The sequence below is a fragment of the Callospermophilus lateralis genome, chromosome 10 (assembly GCF_048772815.1).
Source record: "Callospermophilus lateralis isolate mCalLat2 chromosome 10, mCalLat2.hap1, whole genome shotgun sequence".
Taxonomy (NCBI): domain Eukaryota; kingdom Metazoa; phylum Chordata; class Mammalia; order Rodentia; family Sciuridae; genus Callospermophilus; species Callospermophilus lateralis.
In genome coordinates, this window is record NC_135314.1 from 63,812,647 (window position 1) to 63,835,256 (window position 22,610).

The 22,610-nt window shown below is 37.0% G+C and overlaps 1 protein-coding gene across 1 annotated transcript; it reads right to left on the reverse strand.

Moving 5' to 3' along the window:
- Nucleotides 1–4,432: 4,432 nt before the first annotated feature.
- On the reverse strand, nucleotides 4,433–21,738 carry Qtrt2 (queuine tRNA-ribosyltransferase accessory subunit 2). The gene is made up of 8 exons (XM_076867998.2): nucleotides 21,524–21,738; nucleotides 20,688–20,743; nucleotides 18,974–19,050; nucleotides 17,154–17,366; nucleotides 12,713–12,912; nucleotides 10,006–10,157; nucleotides 8,224–8,341; nucleotides 4,433–6,584 (listed from the first exon to the last, which is right to left on the reverse strand). Exons 1-8 carry the CDS (start codon nucleotides 21,721–21,723, stop codon nucleotides 6,353–6,355), a joined length of 1,248 nt encoding a protein of 415 aa, XP_076724113.1. The 5' UTR covers nucleotides 21,724–21,738; the 3' UTR covers nucleotides 4,433–6,352.
- Nucleotides 21,739–22,610: the final 872 nt, after the last annotated feature.

Sequence of the window (22,610 nt, forward strand, 5' to 3'; positions counted from 1 at the left end):
TTTAGTAAGGGAACTTGTGAAAGCTTCGCCTAGTTACAGTGAACAGTACAAGAGGAAGAGAATGGAGTTAGAGAAGATAAGGATATGAGGGCAGGGCGGGTAGTAATCTTCCGCAAATCATGCTTTAACTGCTTCCTCTGAACCAGTCACCAAGTCTTAGTGATCTTTTCTTTCAATATCTTGCATCCAGTCCTTCTATGTATGATAGTATTCAACCACAGAATAACTTCCAGCTGCATTTGACTGGAAGAGAGGTGCCACTGACACAGGCCAAGTTGAAGTGGAGAGCTAGTTTGATTGAAGAAAGATGGTGAATTAGATTTTTGACATATTGGGTTAGTGGTAATGACCGAATGTTCACGTGAAAAAGTAAAGTAGAACTGATTTTTCTGTGTGACTGGAAGGGATTTTCTATAAAAAACAACATGGAAATGGAGAGTCTAACCAAAATCAGATACAGGATAAAAAAGAAAGAAACTAAACATACTGTCACTCTCTTCTCTTTTGATGTGTAATTACTATGTGGAAACTGAGCATATTTGCATTGTTTGTGTTTTCTTTAGCTGGCATTATGGAGAAGAAATAAATGGAATTGTGATGGAAATGTTATTTAAGTTTGTTGAACTAAAATAAAAATAAATGAGGAGGGAATGGAAAATGCTGGAAAATGTGAGTAAATATTTTAGCTTTGGGGGGATGTGATTTGAAAAACTTGTATCTATCATGTGATTAGATTCTGTGAAAGGATTTATGACCAACGTAAATGATGCTGGGAGACTTCTAAGGCAAGATTTTAACTATTTGGAAGGAAAACAGATCCTCAGAGGGGAGACCACCTTTCCATCTGTCCATAAAAACGAAAGGAAAACCTCACAGACGACCGAGCTTGCAACATTCAGTTGTAAGGGCTAACATTTCTTAAATTTCTTCACAGAAGTGTCCTGAAGATGCTTACCCTGTTTCTCAATTATTGCAGTATCCCTCAACCCCTCACCTTCTAGTTTCTCTCCCCTTGTTTTATCTCTTCCTCTTGTGCCTTTTTTGATAGCAACTATAAAGCAGTTGTTATGAAATGTCTATAAAACTTTTATTTGAAGCAGAGATGATTATGTGGTTTGGGAGGAAAGGAGAAAAGAACTAAATAAAAGGAAGTGACTGTAAGCTGTTAAGAAAGAGGAGACCATTATAGCAACATCTTGATTTTGTTAAGAGACAAGCTGAAGCTATCCAGAGCAGGCAGGGAACTAGGTGATAATAAGAGAAAATGTGTCTCACAGACAAAGGCACAGACAGCAGGGGAGAAGAGTTGAGGGAGAGAGGGTAACGCTAGGAAGAGGGTGCAGAGAGGATGGCTAATCTGTCTGAATCACACTGGGGGGAGCACAGGCTGTTTGAACTCCTTGGCAACTTCAGCCTGATCTCAGAGTGGATTGTGAGGAATGAGAACAAAAGAAAAGGTCACCCTGAGTTCCTCTTGTTAGAGCAGGAGAAATTGTTTTGAGGTCAGCACTAAAAGAAGGTAGAAAGTGGAAGTGAGTAACAGAAAATAAATAAATAAATAAATAAATAAATAACATGTCGAGTCACTGGGAGCTTGCCTAGCAAAAGTGAGATAAAACCACCGACAAGACAGTCATCCTGGGCCTACCATATACTGCTGTGCAAGTCACTGCCAACCAGTGCTCAGCTAGCTAAAATCTAAAGATAATGCCTCAACTACCCTGAGGATATTTATTCACTTGATAGTCATTGAGATCTCGCTGTGCCAGCCAGGATGAATGCTGGATGGTGTATTAGGAGCCCTCTGTCCTTGGACCAGCTGGTTTTATGAGACCAGAGAGGATCAGTGGAAAGTGAATCTGGGAATTTGATACTGACCCTGGAAGGACATAGGCCCAACAGAAAATAGGAGTGAGAAGTAGGAGAACCAACACAGTAACTAAAAAGGAAGGTGTGTATGTTTCAACTCCTTGTTATGAATTAACTGATTGCATCACCCCCAAATTCATATGTTGAAATCCTAACCCCTAATTTCATAATATTAAAAGGTATAAGATTTGAAATAAATTTGAGTTCTTGAGAGTAAAGCCCTCATGGATGGGATTAGTTCTATTATAAAAGAGACTTTAGGAATGTTCCAGCCCTCTTTTTACCATATGAGGATACCACAAGAACACGGCAGTTTGCAAGCTCATCAGGACCTAACCATGTTGGTACAGTGATCTTAAGACTTCCAGACTCCAGAGCTATAATTAATAAATTTGTTGCTTGTAAGACCCCATCTGCAGTATTTTGTTATAGCACCCTAAGCAAACTAAGACCCTTCCCAAAGAGGAAGGACACAACTAATTACTAGTCCTTTTTTCTTTAAGCCTAAAATTTCTCATCCATAAAATAGAAAGTGAACAGGATGAAGCATACCTTCCTTCTGGCAAAGTTAGAATGGTTCCAGGAGTTACCTGGGGATCATGAAGTAGAAATGAGACAACATGGAGATCTCTTAATGTGAGAATCTGTACAGTTACATGGGCTAGGAATTATCAGTATATTTTCTGCATGTTGTGATCAGTTGAGAAAATTTTAACTGTTAAAGATAACAAAGCCTTTCCTCCAGATTTTAAGCCAGAAGTTAAAAACTAAGTACCCCCTGTTTGTTTGGCTAATAGAGTATTTTTAAAAAATTGATGCAGCATTTGAAAATTGTGAGAACCCAGATTTTTGGCTTCTCTTGGAAAGGCTGGAGTTTTTGACTGTAGCAGACCCACAGCAGCAATTAGCTAGAAGTGGGTAGCAGCTGTCCTGTTTAGATGGCGACACCTGCTCTCTGGTTTGATCATCTCTACCACTCACATTAGGGTGACCATATAACTTGTCCAAACTGTGCACTTTTGAGAGAAAAGGGATGTGGGGACGCCATTAGTGATTATACCTGGACCACAGGCATAAACCAGCGTTGTTGAGCAATGAGGATATATGATCACTTTGTTCATTTGTTTACACTGTTGTTGCTCATTGCTATTTGGATTTGGGGGTCACAACTGGGAATCTCACAAGGAAGGAAAGCGTGTAAAATGAGGAACAACACGAAGGTTGAAAAACAAGCAGATATTTAAAAGAATATTAAAACGAATCCCAATGACACCAAACCTTTAGGTGAAGAGAAAGCCTTCCTGGGGGCTGGCTCAGCATGTAAGTTTGACCTTCCAGGCTTCCTGCCCTACACAGCACTGTCAGTTTTAATAAGCTGTAAGCCCTTAGCTACAAGCAAGACTAATCAAACTGCCGAGAGCAGGCTATTCCTAATCAGAAAGGAACAGGCTAATCATTTAACTGTAGTGTCTCAGTGAGCTTTCTCCAAGCTGCTTCTCCAGAAAAAACATCCCTGATAAGATAACTGCTTTACCCTCCAGCCTTGACCCTCTGATGGTCTTGGAAATTTTTATTAAAATGCTCTAATTATTCAAGAATTTGGCTTAAAATTGCTTTAGAAAAATATTTCCCCTGAATCCCAGCAATAAAATATTTCTCCTTCAAGATATATGGGAAATCGCAGACTTGCATTACTGGAGATCATTTGAACTAATGAAAAGCCCCCAAACACTTCAGGGTGCAGTTAGTCCCAAACTTGGATGAGGAGTGGGGGACATGATATGGCAACCCCTACTGAGCATCTATAGGTGCCAGCATGGTAACATGGACTACACTTGCTAGTACGTGCTATTCCTCATTGGATTATTCCTCTCTATTCAATCCTAACCCTAACCCTAACCCTTCAACCTAGGAGCAAGTCAAAACAAGAATCTATTTAGTGCAATGGTCAACTGTTGAGTTTTACTCAGATGGAGCTACAATCTAAACTGGGGGCTGAGTATTAACAGGCCTTCAGGCAAATTACTCAACTTTCCTAAAATTTCTGGTAGATCATCAGGAAGGCTACTCTACCTTCCTGAAACTCAAATTTTAACCTCAATATAGTAATACCAGTACCTCACAGTGAGGCTTTAAAGGTCAGTGAGATTCATATGGAATGCCTTTACTAAGTTGCTTAGTACAATAAAATCTCCCAAGATTATGATTGTTATTTTTTTTTAATTATGTACTATCATGGTCTTATGGCCTCTGATTAAATAAATATAGAGATAAGGAAATTTTCAAAACACATATCATTTAATAATAGTTCCTCTTTGGATTCTGCATTTAGCATGAAAGTTCTTAGAGAAAAAATATTTTTCCAGTGAGAAATCTCTAGAACATTTCTGGTGCCATGGAAATTTAATATTTTGTCTTAATAGACTCACTACCATTACAGAAAGCAATACACAGTGAATTTTTTAAATTAAAAATGTTTATTAGATATTGCCTTTAATAGATTTACTACATTAAAGGACAGAAACATTTTTTGAAATGTGCTAATAAGAAAAAGACCCAGGAAACTGAATAATGTTGAACAGAATTTTCAGTATTTTGAACATAAATAAAACTCATAACTTTTATATGGACTCTGGGATATTTACTGATAATCCTTCAACAATGGGTTTGGCATTGAACAAGAAATATGAACACATAAATAAGTATAATACAATAATTCCAAGAGAATTAGATCCTTGAGAACAGAAACTCTGTTGTCCATAAGTGTCCTTTGCCATTCACCGAGAAGTTACATCACTAAAAAGAAAAACATATAGATGGGTTCCCAACACATAAAAATACAAGAATCACATAATAACTACAAACAACATTCAATAATGCCCATTAAAATTTAAAAACCAGAAAAGCATAAGAGGGTAAAACAATGCATTTGTTACCCCTTCCAAAAAAAGTCTTTTTGGTTTGGTTATTGTTATTTTACAAAAAATGACTATATACGTGTATTTGTATTCCTTATAAAAATTGACAAATATAGAAAAGCACAAAATAAAATAAAAATAACCAGTGATATCATCAACAAAAATATTACTCCTCTTCTGATAAGAACAAAATCATACAATCAGAGAGGACCAAGGAAGGACCCCCCCAGGATCTCTGATGCTAATTCACCAACAACTCCAAAATTGATAGGCAGAACTTCATTTTAGTGCTAAATATCTATTCTATTGCCTGTCTCCTGGTACTGCTGTATTTTTTAAAAATCAGGTCAATAGTGATGAATAAGCAAGGATGAAAAGTATGTTTAGTACTCTAATCTAAAACTTTGTTTCTCAAGGAAAAAAAAAATGTTTTCTTGGACATCATGCATGCGAGGCAAGTGTTCTAATCCTGAACTGTATCCCCAGCTTTTTTTCACTTTTAATTTTGAAACAGGGTCTTACTAAGTTGCCCAGGCTGGTCTCTAACTTGGAATCTTCCTGCTTTCAATCTTCTGAGTAGCTAAGATTATAGATGGGCTTGGCATTGAACAAGAAGTATGAACACATAGATGTACACTACCATGCCTGGTTGTTCCTCAAATTTTAAAGCTAAAAGATTCTTAGAAGCTCATATCCACTATGCCTGTCCCTGTTTATTCATGAGGTAACAGGCCAGAGGCCTAAATCGTTTTTTCTAGGTAACACAGCTAAGTAGGACTAAAACTGATCTTCTAATTGCCCACCAGGCTTCATCCAAGGGGAAAAACTAGAAATGAATCTCCACAAGTGACAGGACTATAGTCATTTCATGATTAGGATGTTGATGAACCTGAAGGGTGGAGTATAGTGGATCTGTACGACCAGTCGAAAGCAGCTAGGTACACTTTTGGATCCTACGGGCAAGAACAGTGGTTCTAGGAAGACAAATAGACCCACTGGCCAAATGAAGAATGACTTGGGTCAAAGTTCGTAGGAGCATTGGTTAAGCCCCATGTTCCAGGGCAGAGGCAAACATGATTAAGTCACAAGAGCCCTTTCGGAGTGACTGTATTACCACGGCAGCATGGAAGGTAAAAGTATCCAAAAGAGCTTCCCAATTATGAGGATCAAAATTAAGAAAACCCCAATCAACAGACATGTATCCACAGAGGTTATGCTACTCATGCACAGTCATCTCCATCTCAGTGTTCCCAGACTCTCATCCTCCTCTTCGAGGGTATCTTCTCACCTCTGGTTTTTTACTAAATGAGTCTCTACCCACTAATAGAATTGGCCTAGAAATTTTACAGATGATGGTTCAATCCCTTTGGATCAATCTAGGCCATTTAAGTCTTTAGAAGACATCTTTTCACCCTCATGTGGGCATTTGGGACAGACATTCTTTATTTTGACAGATTTTATTCCAAATTTAAATGCTTCAAGCTACGACTGTTTCTTCTTTTCTTCTTTCCATGTTATAACAGTGATACAAGCTCAGTGCAGAGGCAGATTTGTATTGCCAATTCTTAACATGCTTGCCTGCGGATGAGTTCTTTCAACTGTGCCAGTCTGTCACTTTTTAGTGCTTCCCGGATGGATTGGAAAAATCCAAAGTAGTGTTCAAAATTGTGCATCATTAGCAGGACCCCAGCCAGCAGCTCATTGGTCACCAGTAGATGGTGGATGTATGCACGAGTGTGATTTTTACAGGAATAACAGGAACACCCTCTTACCAGTGGATTAAAGTCCTCTTGATACCTGCAAAAGGAAGCCACAGTGACATTCTAGAAAGTGAAGAATATAAGAAAGCCACAACCTAGACTATCTGTTTTGCTGGCAAAGTTACCAATCGTTAATAACAAGCCTGGCCAATGTTTAGTGCTAGGCACCTCCATAAGATGGCAATGTGGATAAAAGTTAACAAAGAATGCAATGAATCACGGAGACTCAGGAGTTTTCCTCTAATGGATACAATCTTCAAGGCTGGTGGCTAAAAAATCTACATGGTCACTCATGTTGAGCACTGAAAAGGCACACAAGGTTAGGAAATGCTGGTCTGACACTTCTCACCCCTTGCCATCAAAAAACATGGCATAACTTTCTACTTCCATAGCTGTTATAGTTTATAAAGCATTTTCACACACACTGTCTTATTTAATCTGCATCTACTCTTTGAGATAGCTGTTTTTATGGGGTTTACAGGACTCTGGGCCTACCCAGAGTGAATTCTGGCTCTACAACTCACTTGGGAAAGTCACTTAACATCTATCTTTGCCTTTGTTTCTCATCCATGAACCAAAGGTATTCCACCTCACTGAGTTGTTGAGAGGATTAAATGAGTTAAGAGAGCTGAAAGGGCTTGAACTCTGCTGGGCGCATACTAAGTACTATACAGTACTAAGTATACTAAGTATACAGTATAGTATAGAACTATATACATTGTACTATATAGTACTGTACTATAGTATATAGTATAGTATAGAATTCTGCTGGGCGCATACTAAGTACTATACTGTACTATACTAAGTACTATGCAGTACTATACCTTTTATCAGCTATTAAAGAGAAGCTAAGTGACTTGACCAATGTCTTATATTTAAAAGCAGTGCTAGAATTTGTCTCCAAGTCTCCAAAACTTCAAGTCTAGCACTGGTAATAAGCATACTATAATTTCCAATTACATCTACAAAAAAAAAAAAAAAAGGGAATTTTAGTAGTACTGTAACCAGTTATATTTTAAAATACAAAAATATTTTAAACAGAAATTAATCTCCTTGGGTATTTTTCACAAAGTTAAATGAGTTAGATTTTACTATTTCAGACCTACATCAAGAAGCCCCAACAAAATATAAATAGAAACGAATGTCCAGAAACCAATAAATCCTCATCCTGAAGGGAATGCACCAGACTCACAGAAACACCCCTCTCTGGTACTGAGAATTATCACTTTTGATCAAATGGGAATTACAGTGTATCTTAGTTCATTCTTTATTGAGGCAAATGTTTTATTTAAGATTTATAACTGCACATAACCAAGACAACTTGAGTTCCTTACAAGTTATAAACTTTGTTTTATCTTGAAATCAAATTTCACTCCATCATTATTTAAAGTACTTGGAAGGAATAAAAGACACAAAACAAATGGATTTGGTCTAATCTTTTGACAGCTTTTCTAAAGCAATTGTTATCTAGCCTCAATTTTTTGACAAGATAAAGTACACAAATTCATCTGCAGAAAAAAGGTTTTCTGGAACCAAATTTGAGAAGGCCTAAGTAATATCCAACTATAAATATTTTATGAAGTCATAAACTGAAAAGGGAACAGTTACATAAACTTTTAAAACAGACAAAAATTAAAAAGTTAGAAATCAAAATTCAAACTTCAAAAAATTTTTACCTTTTTTCCTTCAGATTAATTTCAAATGATGTCATTTCTTGGTTGCAATCAGTTGTTTTAATTTTTTCTATTTGATCCACAGATTTGATTTCTTCTTGTGTCCCATTCTGTTGTAATACTAAAGGACAAACCAAAAGAAAGTCTTGAATGAAGATCAGATAAAGAGTAGCCATTGGAAGAATTTTATTTTAGTTATTATTTCATGCCCTTTGACCCTGTAATTCCACTCTTGAAATTTATCCTAAGGAAATCACACAAGAAAGAAAAATAGCAGTATACTCCCAGATGATCACTGACCTATTATCTACCGTATCAAAACAATTTGAAATATTCAACAATGTCTAAGCAAACTATGGTTTTAGGTATGTAACATATAACCCTACTATCAAGGAATAATTTTAACTAACACTTAATGTGTATGTATGTGCTGGGGTTATTCCTTAGCCTCATCTCAAGTGTACCCGCAAATAAAAACAGGACTTTGTAGCGGTCTATATGGTCTATATTTCAAGTAGATTATACAATATTAATTGGCAAAATCTTTAATGTACAACATACTTACACAAACACTACACACAAATATGATTAATAAAACTATTTCAGTTTTCCTAATCATGAAGGAATGTGGCTTTCTCTAGCCAAAAAGGAACTTGCTCCATCCGGAGACACAGAACTCAGTGTCAGCCTCTTTGTAGAGCTTTGTATATATTCATGGTACTGGAAGACTAAGTTATCTCTGTCCTGATGGAAGTAATTTAGTTTGTAAATGAAGTCATGAAAATGTATAAAGTGTTAATGGTATGCCTATTCACATATATCATGCTCTGGTCTGTCTAAAAGAACAGTAAAATTGACCTCCTATATATAAGAACTTGATCAACCTAATTTATTTTGTATCTAGAAGTAATCTGATTTAGATTAATATCGAGGTTGCTTTATAAAAGTGTGACATCTTCTGAATGAAATTTAATCACTTGTAGGAAATAAAGGGAACATTTAAAGAATTCTGGGGTCCTATTCAAAGTTAAGGTTGGCTCTGGTCAAGGAAGAGTTCAGAGGAAAGCAGAGAAAGGAAAATGAAAAGGAAAGACCATCTCCAAAGTCAGAGGAGGATGGGGCAGACAACATTCTCCAGCACAACTGCTTCAAGAGACCCCCAGCCACAGGCTGTGTCCGGTTCCTTTTCCACTGCCAAGTGAGTGTTAGAATGTAAAACTGCCTGCCTTGACTTCTGAATAACTAAACAATAAAAGAAAAATGGCAGTGCTTCAAAGCAATATTAACAGAGGAAAACAGCTTTCTCATTTCAGTGTGTAAAAAAACTCCAAAAAGCTAAATGCAACACCAGGATCAGATGATGGTAAGGTTCCCTGTAATTTAATTGCATGGGGTTTACAAAAATGGGACTTGCAAAAAGCAAACAACTCTTTTGTGGGGGCGGGGGTGGGGACAAATTAACTTTTACCAAGCAGTTCAAAGATTTTCAAAATTTTCTTAGATTTTTATCACAATTTACTCTGAATGTTCTTTTTTCAGCTTAACAGAAAAGGTCTTGTTTTTACTCACTACAGTATCAATAACCCAATATTGAAGAGTTACATGCATAGTTTTAAGTACCTAGTTTTATATGCCAAAATGCCAAGGAATACAGATAACAAAAAGATGGCGTTTTATAAAAGACTGGCTTGACATGTACATATTTCTGACTTGTGACTCAGGTCAAAAATCAATAGGAAATAGAAGAAACTTCCTTAAGACAGAGATGAACTTCAGAAGACCTACATGTCTCTTCAGGATTCGGCTGGTAATCAAAGCTGAAAGCCAGGGCACATCCTCGCTCTGTCACTAGATAAGGGAAAAAACTCTCAAATAAGTCCACTCCTCTTTCGATACACTCGAGCACTTCATCTGGCCGGCTAACACCACAAATGAGCCTGTGAAAATGACAATAAGAACAGTGACATGAGGACAATGCCCGGAATGACATCAAGAGTCTTTCTGATGAACAGGGTATTAAAAGCAATAATAACAAAAGACAGCAATCAGGGTTGGAGTGGCTGGCAGCAGATAGCAACATGTGGTAGAAAGAGCTTAGGGCTTTGAAGGAAGAGAGAGATGAGCTTACATCCAAGCCCTACCGCTTATTTAACTGCTGTGTTATTTTGGGCAGGTTTTTAACATCTCTGAGTTAAGAGCAATAATATATTCCTCCACAAAATCACTGTGAGAATTAATAAGATATTTGGAAAAGCATACAGTATAGTTCCTGACTCTACAGAAACTCAATAATGGTTGGTTTCTCTTTCCCTTCTCATCCTTTCTGAACAGCTTCCCTGGTCTTGGGTGAACTTTATAGCTCATATATATACTATAGAGATTTTTTTTTTTTAAGAGTGCAAAGCTACATGCTTTCTTTCTCCTTCAAATTATTAACTGAATTTTTCTTATAATTATTTTTCAAAATTGGTTCAGTAAAGATATTTTATCTACCATATTCAGGATAGCTTCATTTATACAGCGACTCTTGCTCTTAGAATTTGAACTCTGGCCACAAGATCTAAGAATCTAGTTGGTTTTCTTTATATTTTCTCTGTCAACAGAAAGTCTGTACCATAGAATGAAATGGTGTTTTCTGAGGGACTGGATAAGGCATTCAGAGAGTATTAATAATTTTCAGGCAGGTTTTGCCACTAAAACAAAATGATAGAGATGCATTTGATCAGGCTGGCTGATTGAAAGTATTTTTTATGTTTGTTTTTCTACTGATAGCCCCTTTTTCATGAACTGGAAGAGAAGAGCTTACATATTCTCTGATTTCTAAAAGAAGTTCAAAAAAAGGCTTATGTAATATTAAACAAGCAGAAACCTTAAATATATGCCAGTTTTCCTGACTACAGTTTCCTTCAAATAATGTAGTGTTTTGGAACTCCTCTCCAACTGAAGCTGGCATTTCTACATGCTGATAGAAAGAAAAACAATCCCAGCTTTCAAATTCAGTAACAGACATCTGTGAGCACTTAACACAAAAAAGTCCAGAAAATGACTAGGAATACTAGTGCTGAGTTGTTATCTGAACCAGAATGAAACAAGGACAGGGAGTGCAATGAATGCAAGAGGATGAGGATAAACACTGGGGCAAAAGCTGGGTGGGAAAACCCTTTTCTGCATGGTCTTTACACAAATGTGCAAAAAATTCATTGACCTGTATCCAATCATTTGTGCATTTTATTGCATGTTATACCTGAATTTTAAAAAAAGTAATAAAATGACATATTCTATATACTATTCAATAGCCCTCAGGAATACCAGGCAGCACCCCATAATCAAACTTCATATATATATATGTGCAGGAAAAAAGCATGATTATTCACACCAAGTGAAATAAAAGACTACAAAGTCTTTTTTTTAACTGACAGATAAAATTGCATGTATTTGTCATATACAACATGTTTTGAAGTGTGTGTGTGTGTGTATTATAAAATGGTTAAATCTAGCTAATTAATGAATGCATTATCTCATCTAATTATCACTTTTATGGTGAGAACACTTAACATCCATTCACATTGCCTTTTTCAAGAATACAATTTATCATCATTAACCATGGTCACCAGAAGGTACAGCACATCCCTTAAACTTATCCCTCCTGTGCAATTATATATCCTTTGACCAACATCCTCCTAACCCACCCACCCAAGTCATTTATAAACACTATTCTACTCTATACTGTGACATAACTTTTTTAGGTTCCACATATGAGTGAAATTGTGCAGCACTGGTCTTTCTGCGCTTTGGTTATTTCACTTAACATAAAGACCTCCAGGTTTACCTGGTGTTTTGTTTGTTTGTTTGTTTTCCTCTTTTAAGAAAGAAAGAGCTAAAATTTAGGAAGTCTAAGGTGACATGAGCTGCTTTCAGAAACTTCCAATTTGTAGCTTTGAATCTTGCAGATCATCTCTGTTCATGAGTATATAGCAAATTCTGCACGTATGGAAACATGAGAACCAATCCCACTTATGTTGCCAATTCCCTGAACTTCAAAAAATGGCACTACTCACTACCTATCTCAAATCTAAAACTTCTTATTAGTAGAGCCTCAACACATTAGGCATCCAAGATCTGTCCTCAACTTTCCTTGATTTAAACCAGAATTCCGCATGACTCTACACCTGTCCTCAAGTAACAAGTTAGAATGAACAAAAACAATATTTATACTTGGCACAAGAATGTGAGGAAACAGTATAACACTTGCCCTCACTTATGGGGATCAATATAGTAATTCACATGGCAATCATCCTCTGTTCTACATTCTGAAATCAGGGCAGGCTAAGCTTGATGAAAACTTCCCTCACAGTCTGCTGAGAAAAGGACAGAAAGGGCATAATCAAAACATCAGAAGGCATACTCATACACAGACTGTATCATACACAACTGGCCAGCACTCCTTTCTTGTATCCCTTGAGGTTGGCCTGCATCCCAACTGAACACTAGCCTCGGTTTGTCCTCCGGGAGCTCTGCAGTGACAGATGACAGCAAGTGCAGTCTAGTCTCCAGGGTTCCTGGATTCCCATAGAAGCCATCCAGAAGGAAGCCTCCAACTGGCCGCTTGGCTGTCTCTCGTGCTGACCTCAACCTCTCCTCCATCACGTCTCCACCTTCAATCACTCCAATGATGATACTTTTCTGAAGGACCTGAGGTAAGAAAAGGATTGATGCTCTTAACCATTTTCAGTAAGACACTTTTTTACATGTACCTTACATGGTCCAATGGACAGAAGAGACCACAACAAAATTACTGCAGATGAAACATCAAAGGAAGGTGATGCTCCCCAACAATCTCCAGAAACACTCTGTGCAAAACACAAAATAGGTAAGAAAAGACTGAGGAAACAGGGGCAATCAATAGGAATCAGCATGTCCTAACTTCGATTAAAACAAAACTAAACAAAATTCAGAAAAATCTGAATGCCCTATATGCATATGGAAAGCTACTAAGCTTCACCAGCAAGGAAATGCAAAGCGGAAACAATAAAATGCCATTTTTGCCAATCACAATAACAAAAAAGTTAAAACACAAATAACAGAGTGGAGGAAAAAGTGTAAGGGAAATGGCACCTCTCATTTCCCTTAGACTTTCACCAAAAAAGAGTAAAAATTAGTTCAGCTTTTTAGGAGGGCAAGTAGATAACAACTATTAAAATATCAATCTTTATCTTTGGATCCTAAAATTCCACTTTCAATGATCTGTCCTATAAATACATTCATTCATATGCATCAAGACATATTTACAAAGATATTTAGAATAATGAAAAACTGGAAACAACCTAAACATTCATCAGCAGAGCAAAAGCATAAACTATGACACATTCATAACATGGTTTCCTATAGTTATTTTAAAAAGAATGAAGTAGATATACTAATTAAGTGCATGGACAGGAGTTTTAGAACTTTGTTAACCAAAACCAAATAAATTGTTGAACATGTAATCATATGCCCATAATACAGGCATGCATATCTATGCTTGTTGATTGGTTAGTTTGTTTTTGGTACTGCTGATTAGACCCAGAGTCTTTTTACCACTGAGCCACTTTCTATTTTTTATTTTAAGACAGGATCTCACTAAATTGCTTAGGACCTTACTAAGTTGCTGAAGCTGGCCTTGACTTGTGATCTTCCTGCTCAGCTTCCCGATTCACTGGGATTGCAGGCATGTGCCACTGCACCCGATTCTAGTATTCATTACATGTATACAACTCCAAAAATAAGCCTTGCAAGGACATACACAAATCAATACTGGCTCTCTGGTAAAAGAAAAGGATGGGGAGGAAGTCTGAAACACTGTAAAGAAGGAATTTCACCCCTTCATTTAAGCAGAAGGGAAAGAATCAGACTATTTTGGCTGCTGTGTGAAAAATAAAGGTGAGTATGGCTAAGGAACGCATAGGAGACAATTTAACTAACCTCGGTGAAACACAAGATGATCTGGACTAAGGCCCAGGCAGAGGAAGAAAGAGTACAAATAAAATTTGAAACTGCATCAGGAGGCAGGATCAATACAATCTGGTGAATTAGTTTTCTTAGTAGAGGATGAAGATGAATTCTAGAAAGACTACTGGCTCCTGTTTTGGAAATTCAGGGAGATGGTGCTAAAAGCAAAGGCAGGGAATAATCTTAGAAAAATAGTGGAGGCTGAGGCACAATGATTATTCTGCTTTGTGCACTCTTAATCTAAGGTATTAATGGGATGTGCAAACAGCAATTTCAATTCAACCACTGAGTATATAAAGCTTAAGTTATATGAATATATCTGACACAAGTTAGGTCATCCAGACTAGAAATTTAGGCATTTGACTGACATCACTTTCCTCTCCTGTTTCTGTGGCAGACAGGGCTAACAGACAACTCTTCCTATGGCACTGGGTAAGGCGCTAAGCTCCATGGATGAAACCCATTTGCCATTCCTGACCTAGGGAATTTATGGAGAAGAAAGCAAACTAAAAACAGATTTGGGGAGCTTCAATATTGAACATTCAGAATAAAAGGATCCAGTGAATAAGATGGGGAAGACATCACAGAAACAGAAAAAGATGCATGCAAATACTCAAAACATGTAAATACACAGGACTGCCCCTTCACATGAGTAGTACAACCATGTGAAAAAGTATGGTCATATAATTTACTGTCTAAAATGGAATGCATGGAAGTAATGTGAAATGATAAGGCTGCTTGCAATAATAAAAATGAGGAACCTGAGGCACATCTGGCCTTTCTAAGAACTATACTCCCTATCATACTCCCTGTCCTGCTTGCTTGCTTATTTACTTGCCTGCTTTCTTTCAGAACTGGGGACTGAACCCAGGGGCCATCTACTAATAAGCTACATCTCCAGCCCTTTTTATTTTTTATTTTGTGACAGTGTCCTGATAAGTTGCCCAGGCTAGCCTTGAACTTGCAATCCTCCTGTCTCAGAGTCACTGAGATTATAGGCATGTGCCACCATACCCAGCACTGTCCTGCTGCTTTCTATTTATCCAAATGTTACTAGTCCAACAAAGATAATTACTAACTCAAAATAAATGCTATCAAGCCAACACTATCTACCCAGACCTACAGCAATGTCCCTAAGCTGGACTCCTATTGAAGATAATATGAGTTTTATTTAGAATGACCACTAAGTTTCCTCTAATATTTCATGTACATTAAGCTTATTAGCCAATTTATATTTTTATTGCTAGCGTCAAAATAATCATGTTCCTCAAAATGAGCTTATACCTGATTAGACCTGATTAAATATAAATAATTTATAATATATATAATTTATATATATATAAATAATTACTCCACATAAATTATCTTAAATATTGGAAGTCTCTTGTCTGATCAGTATCTTTTGTTCCCTCACTTCCTCTGCTCTCCTAATAAATGCATCCTCTTCCAACTTCACCAAATTTGCTCCTGGGCTCCCTTATATACAGTTTCATCTTCCTCACCATCATAACCATTCACCATCAGCAAACATTTACTGAGGTTAACCATGTGCCGGTCTTCTGTTACATGATGAAAATACAAAAACAACATAGAAATTGAGCTTAAAGAGGCCACAATTTAATAAAGGTAAGTGCATAAGAAATCACTGGAATATAACTAGAGTTAAAATACAACTACAAATTAAAGGGATATCAAAGCATGAATAGCACCTTCTGGAAAAAATCAGGAACCAGTTTCATAGAATGATGAATGGAATGAAGTAAGCCAATGGGAGCAAGAATGGGATTATGGCTGGAGATTAAAAAAATAAAAGATACAGTCCAGAAGAAAGTCTGTATACAAAGTCTGTATACAGGTGGCCCAAGAATAAAACAGGCAAATGCCATAAAGAATTGTAAATAATTCAGGAAGGTCAGAGTGCAGGCCACAGGAGAAAAGACCACAATGAGCCGAAAAGTAGGTGAAGGCCAGGTCACAGGTGTACATGCCATGTAAGAGTTGAAGTGGAGAATCATTGAATTCTTTTAGGAAAGTAGGCAATGGGCTTGTACTTGGATATTTACAAAGGTCTCTTAGAAAACAGGGCTGAAGATGGATTAAATAAAAAAGACAACAGAGACAGAAAGAATAATTCAAAGGTAACTATATAAGAGATGATGAAGCTTAAGGTGGTGATATGAAGGGTGGGAAGGAAGAGGCAGGTTCTAGACATATTAGGGAGATAGAATCAAGGGAGAGTGAATAAATGGATATTAAATATGCACGCAGAAAAAGATTCTTAATCCAAGGGTGGTGGAGCATGCCTGTAATCCCAGAAGCTTGGGAGGCTAAGGCAAGAGTATTGCAAGTTTGAGGCCAGCCTGGGCAACTTAGGCAGGCCCAAAGCAACTTAGCAAGACCCCGTCTCAAAATAAAAAATAAAAAAGTGCTGGGGATATGGCTCAATGGTAAAGTGCCCTTGGGCTCAATACTCAATCAATCAATCAATATAATCTTGAAAATCTCAAGTTTCTGGACTAAGGAACTTGAACTGAGATAAAGTATTAAGGAAGAGTGAAAGAAAGAACAGGTTCGAAGAAGTAAGACAAGAAGTCTGATTCCCTCTGAGTTTGATGAATAGCAATTAGTTTGGGTAATACAACCAAGCTATGGCCAGTAGTTATGTAACTGAAGTTATATGGACAAATGTTGACAGTACATATAATTTTTAGAATTATTCAGCAATTAAAACAAAGGAAAAGCTGCTTGGATATGACACATATAATGTGATGAAAACAGAGCCTAAGATAGAATCCTAGAAAATATTAGTTCTCAGAGTTCAAGGAAGAAAAATAAAAACAAGTGAAACAGACCAAGAAGCAGAGAAGTAGAAGGAGAAACAGAAAAGGAGGTATCACAGAGTGGAAGGAGTTTCAAGAGAAAAGAGGGGTGGTGGTGCAGCATACCTCTGACTTTTCCTGTAGCCGCAGGCAGCTATCTAGGAATAGGAGGGATCGGTCCACAGACTTTCTGGCCCTCTTTGTGGAAGTTGTTTCCTCACAAGATGCTTCTCCATCTGAGAGGCACTGGAACCAGTCTGGCTGAAGGGCTTGCTGAATTGCCATGAACTTGGATACAGTCATTTCTACTCGTCCTCCAACACCCCACACAGACACAGACTGCCATAAAGCAAGACAAAGAGGAATTAGCAAGAGTAAGATACAAAAAAAAGAGAAAGCAATAAAGTAATAAAGCATTAATTCTTTACAACTGGAGAGATGGTATCAATTTAGGATCTAGACATGGTGGGTAAAAATTTGTCTCATGGAGAGAAAAAGCAAAATTCCAAATTTCAAATGCTCTAGAGATCTGACAGTTCATAAAGAATCCTTCAATGGTAATGCAAGCCAACTTTTGAGTTAGCCCCCCCAAAGAGTCCTCACACTTTTCTAACACAATCTTCCATTGTCCCCAATCTCATCTCTCCCACCCCAACCTCACCCTTGCTATTCCTGAACAAACCACAGACTTTGGTTCTTCGCTTTTGATGGCACTATTCCTTTTGACTGACATGTCCTTCTACTTCTTTGCCTGGAAAAATACTATGTCTCCTTCAAAGAACTGAATTTAAATATCATCTAACATGTTCCCCCAACTGTTCCTGGGTGTAATGAATTATTTAATCCTCTAAGCTCTTACAGAAATTTGTATTTCTTTCTTTTACAGAAAAAAACCACTTATTATACCATTTTATATTTGTCTGTCTAGAATATTTCACTTTATACCTATATCCCAAAAGCATATTCTGGAGCCCTACATGTTAACATTTAGTAAGTGTTTACTAGGTCAGGTAGATACAGAATTACATGCAAAGACATCAACTCTTTAGATCATGAGAATCACTGTATCATATTCCATCTTTGTTTAATCTTTCCCCTACAGGATCTGTTCTTAGATGAGATCACCACGGACACAGATGGAGAAGCCACAAATGGTCTTTCCAGTACGTACCAAAGGCATAAGAATACTGTTTAAATGAAGTCTTCCCCTGTTAAATAGGGAAGATAACTGAGGTCAAATATTGCCTTTTGAATTCAAATTATAAAATTTAAATAAAGCTTAAAACAGGAGAATAATTGAAAATAGTATTCTTAGATAAATCAACATTGTTGAGATCAACAAAGTGAGTGCAGGGAAAGTGATTTCATTCGTAAAGCAGTAGTACCTGCTGAGGCCTCACCTGAAGACTGTCCTCAGAGATCCTGCTAACGGGGACACCTCTAGATTAAAACTTTTAAGGAAGTCTTTTTGATACCACTCTTCACTAACTAAGATCTCTGGCTGTGGACCCAGCTTTTTCAAATTCTGTTCTAGCAGCAAGCAGTATTACACTGAGGTTCTACTATATATAGTTACACATGAGATAACACTCACCAGCAACTTCCCCACTCTCCCTGGAGTTATTAAACTGCAAATACAGCATGGCATCAAAAGACAATTGTCTTCTCCCATCATAGCAACTTCTTTTTTGGGCACGTGCTTGACCCTCCTCCACACCCCACTTTTTTGTAACAAAAAATGCTGAGGATATATTCCTCCCCTTAACTCATCCTTACGCAGCCATATTCTCTCTTATATTTCAGCCCAATTCCATTAAAATCATCACAATAAACAGAAGATATAAAGGAATTCAATCCAGACAGAGAGAATCTCACTTCTGAGGAGGCATAACAGGCTGACTTCCTGGAACAAAGCTGCAGCCTTGGAGGCCCTTCTGAGAACACACCTTATTTGTTACATAACCAGCTGGACAGGGGCTGACTGGATCCTGCAGGGAGCAGTATAAGAGTGATTCTGGCATGCCTGTACAAACACAAAGAAGAACCACTGAGAGTGCTTATGTCAACAATAACACTACTGTAACAGGGAACAGCTTCACATATGTATTGGTGGATATATCAGCTCTAACCACAGTAAACAGTTGGTACTTATCTTGGAATTAATTATAAGTGGCCTATCAGCATAAGCAAAAAGATTACTTTGAAACTTACTCATCTAAAAGAATGGAATGTAATGATTCATGTCTAATGATGTAGTGAGCTGCTACAAAGAAAAGGTGTATCTCAGAGTATGAGATACAATGAAAAGTTTTTAGTGACATGTTGATCCCAATTTCTTTTAAAGAATTTAACATTAAGTATGCTCATTCTAGGAACCATCCAAAAGGAACTGGTACTAGAAAGATAAAGAGATATAATCAAAAGGAAATCTCATTAACCACAAATCTCATTAATAATAATCATGGGTCCCTAGGGACAGAATTATAGAGATGCTGTAGGATACTATAAATGGATCTCATTCTCAATATGTTTTGTTTTATTGACTCAAGATGACAGCTTCTTAGGTTCTTTAGTCTAAAAGACAGCCACTTAAAAAAAAAATCTAAAACAACAATTAGTAAACCATTAGTGGTTAAATTTCATATACTACCCAAATTTCCTGTAAAAAAAGGGGGGGGGGAGGATTCCATTCAAAAAGAGATAAACAAAGTGAGTTACAAACCTCTGCAGTTCACCTCAATTTTCCACAATTTCAATTATTATGATTATTTCTAGAAAGCTTACAATAGCTATTTTGACTTAATTACATGCCTGTACACTTTAAAACTGGAGACTATACCTGGCCTCAGATCTAGGAGAATGATGCCACATCAACTCCTCTGATGAACCAACAGAAGCAGAAGACTCACTAACCAATGGAAACAGGATCTGTCTTCACTTAAGTGAGTCCCAGGTATTGGGGAAAAAGCTTCAGAAAAAAGTGGTCCACAGAAGAACTGGTTCTGTACCTGTCACCATTAAGCTTTTCTTCTAAATAAATGAATACATAAATCTGTACCAAAAAAAATCCTACTTTTGGAACAGAAGATAATATCAATATACCAGAATATAGCTGTATATAAAGTCTTCATCTGCCATTTTATGAGTGTGGCTCAAGGGATCTTGAGTATGCTTTGGATCTTGTGTATGTCCCCTCTGTCCTTTGCTCAGTGCCTGTACCTGCCTTGTAACTGTCTTCCACCACTGCATTCCCACTACTGACCTGGCTAATAAATGCTCTCCTTTGAGCCATCTAAGATGCCCCCTTATCTACTCTCTCAAGAATTAATTCTTTATTCTGATCACCTTCCACATATCCTCAGAGCAGATATGTGCTCCTCCCTCTCGGGCTATCATGATATACATACATATTCCTAATCTTACAAAGCAGTCACTATATTCTTACTAGAATTACCTATTTATCTTTATCTCAGCTAGGATCTGAGTTCCATGAGAGCAACAACTGTTTCCTATACAACTGTGAATACCCAATTGCTGATTCTTGGTCCAAAAGATTTCTATTAGAATAATGAGTAAATAAATGCATGAATAAACTATCAATAAGTCAATAGCATCTCCAAACTCCAAATTCATTTAAGACACAAATAATTTAATTTTTACCTATAAAGTTTCCAACTCCTTTCTTATATTCTGCCAAAACTTCATGATGTTCTGCCCTGTAAATAAAACAGAAAAATACATAATAATGAATCATTCTATGGATACTGCATAACAATTGAAGCCTTCTTCTTCTCACTCAAATAAGCTACATAGTCTTAAATGCAGTCTTGTACAACAATGTACTTCATTATTCAAGAGACCTTACTAACTAGACTAGGTTCATTACTCAAAATCAAAGCCTTAAATTTGTAAATGGTTCTGGGGGAAGAGAAATTGGCACAGATGAGCTGCTTCAGAATATTTGTATTTTCTTGTTTCTCTTGCCCCTTCAAAGTCACAACTGATATCACAATACTACAGAATCAGTTGATCATACAGTAGGCTCTTCAAGTAAGTACAAAGTTGGTTTATATGTTACACAAGTCATTTAACTCCAGCAGTTCCATTTTCATAAAGTAGTACTAGCAAGTTCAAGTGCTAAGGCAGAAAAATTATTGAAGCAGAATAACTATGAGGCTGGTGCATGATGACAGCCCCTGAATTCCAAGTTTAGCTCTTAGAGAACATTTCTTGCCCCATTCCTACAGGAAGCAGTAGCAGTGAGGGCAGAGAATGATTGCAAGTTTGTAGAAAAAGCAGCACAGCACTAATACTCAGGATTCATCTGTGGTTCTAGGTCTGAGCCAAATGATGTATACCAATACCTCTCTTCTGATTTTAATATGAAAATCTATAAACACATATGAGTAAAAAACATTTTTCTCTTTCTTACACCTAACTAAGGTAACTAAACTGCTGCCAGAGTCAATTCTTGAATGATGGGGTCCAATACTTACAGGGATGACAGCGTAAGCTGAGCCATTGCAGGAATCCCATGGATATTATGCAGTGTTTGATGAGTCAGGTGTGGGGCAGAGCCAGTCTTGGTGTACAAAAGGCAGCCTGGAATGTCTATGATGTGGTCCCCTGTTTTGCCTAAGTTTTGTATTTTTCCCAAGCGACAGCCATTAACTACCTTGGTAAGATTCAGCTTCATCCTTAAGGATTAATCCACTTCCTGTAAGAAAAAAAGCATTAAATTTAGAAGCTTGGCAATATCTAAAGGCTATGCATTCTGTAAAGAAAACAACCTGCATAAAAATGAAAAATAGCATATTATTACTTCTAGTCTATGATTTTTTGGTGGGAGTGGGGATATTAGGAATAGAAGAATGAAAAAAGACACAGAGTGTCGCAGATCCCTTCTCCAAGGTCCCAGAGTAATATAATGATATCAACTACTTTTAAATTTAGTCATGGAATTTTAGTCAAAGTTGATGAAAACCAAACAAATGGAGGATGGAAGTGAAAAGAATAATCGTGAAAAGAATGCCAAGAAGTCAAGGTTCACTCTTAGCTTTGAAAATGTATATAAAGAAGGGTCCCAATGCTTAGGCAATACTGATGCTGATATGAACCATTTTTTCCTTTCTCTAATTTGAGAGAATACTAAACAACATAGCAATTTTCCCTAATAATGTTGTTTAGTAACAAAAGCATATTTCAAGACAGCATTCTGATATGAATACACATCAAAGAATGTATACCAAAATCAACAAAGATTATATCTAAGATGGTATTATATTCTAATTTGTTCTCAGAGAGTATCTAAACACAGGTGAGAAAATACATGGAGTATATACGTATTTCATAAGCAATTTTTCATTCCTTTTGTGACTGGGAAAGAAATTCAATATTTATTTTTTAGTTTTCGGTGGACACAACATCTTTATTTTATTTTTATGTGGGGCTGAGGATCGAACCCAGCACCCCGTGATGCCAGGCCAGCGCACTACTGCTTGAGCCACATCCCCAGCCCCTGGGTTCTACTTTTAAAATGCACTTCAGAATTGGATAAGCAGGTGTGGTGGATCATTTGCAAAA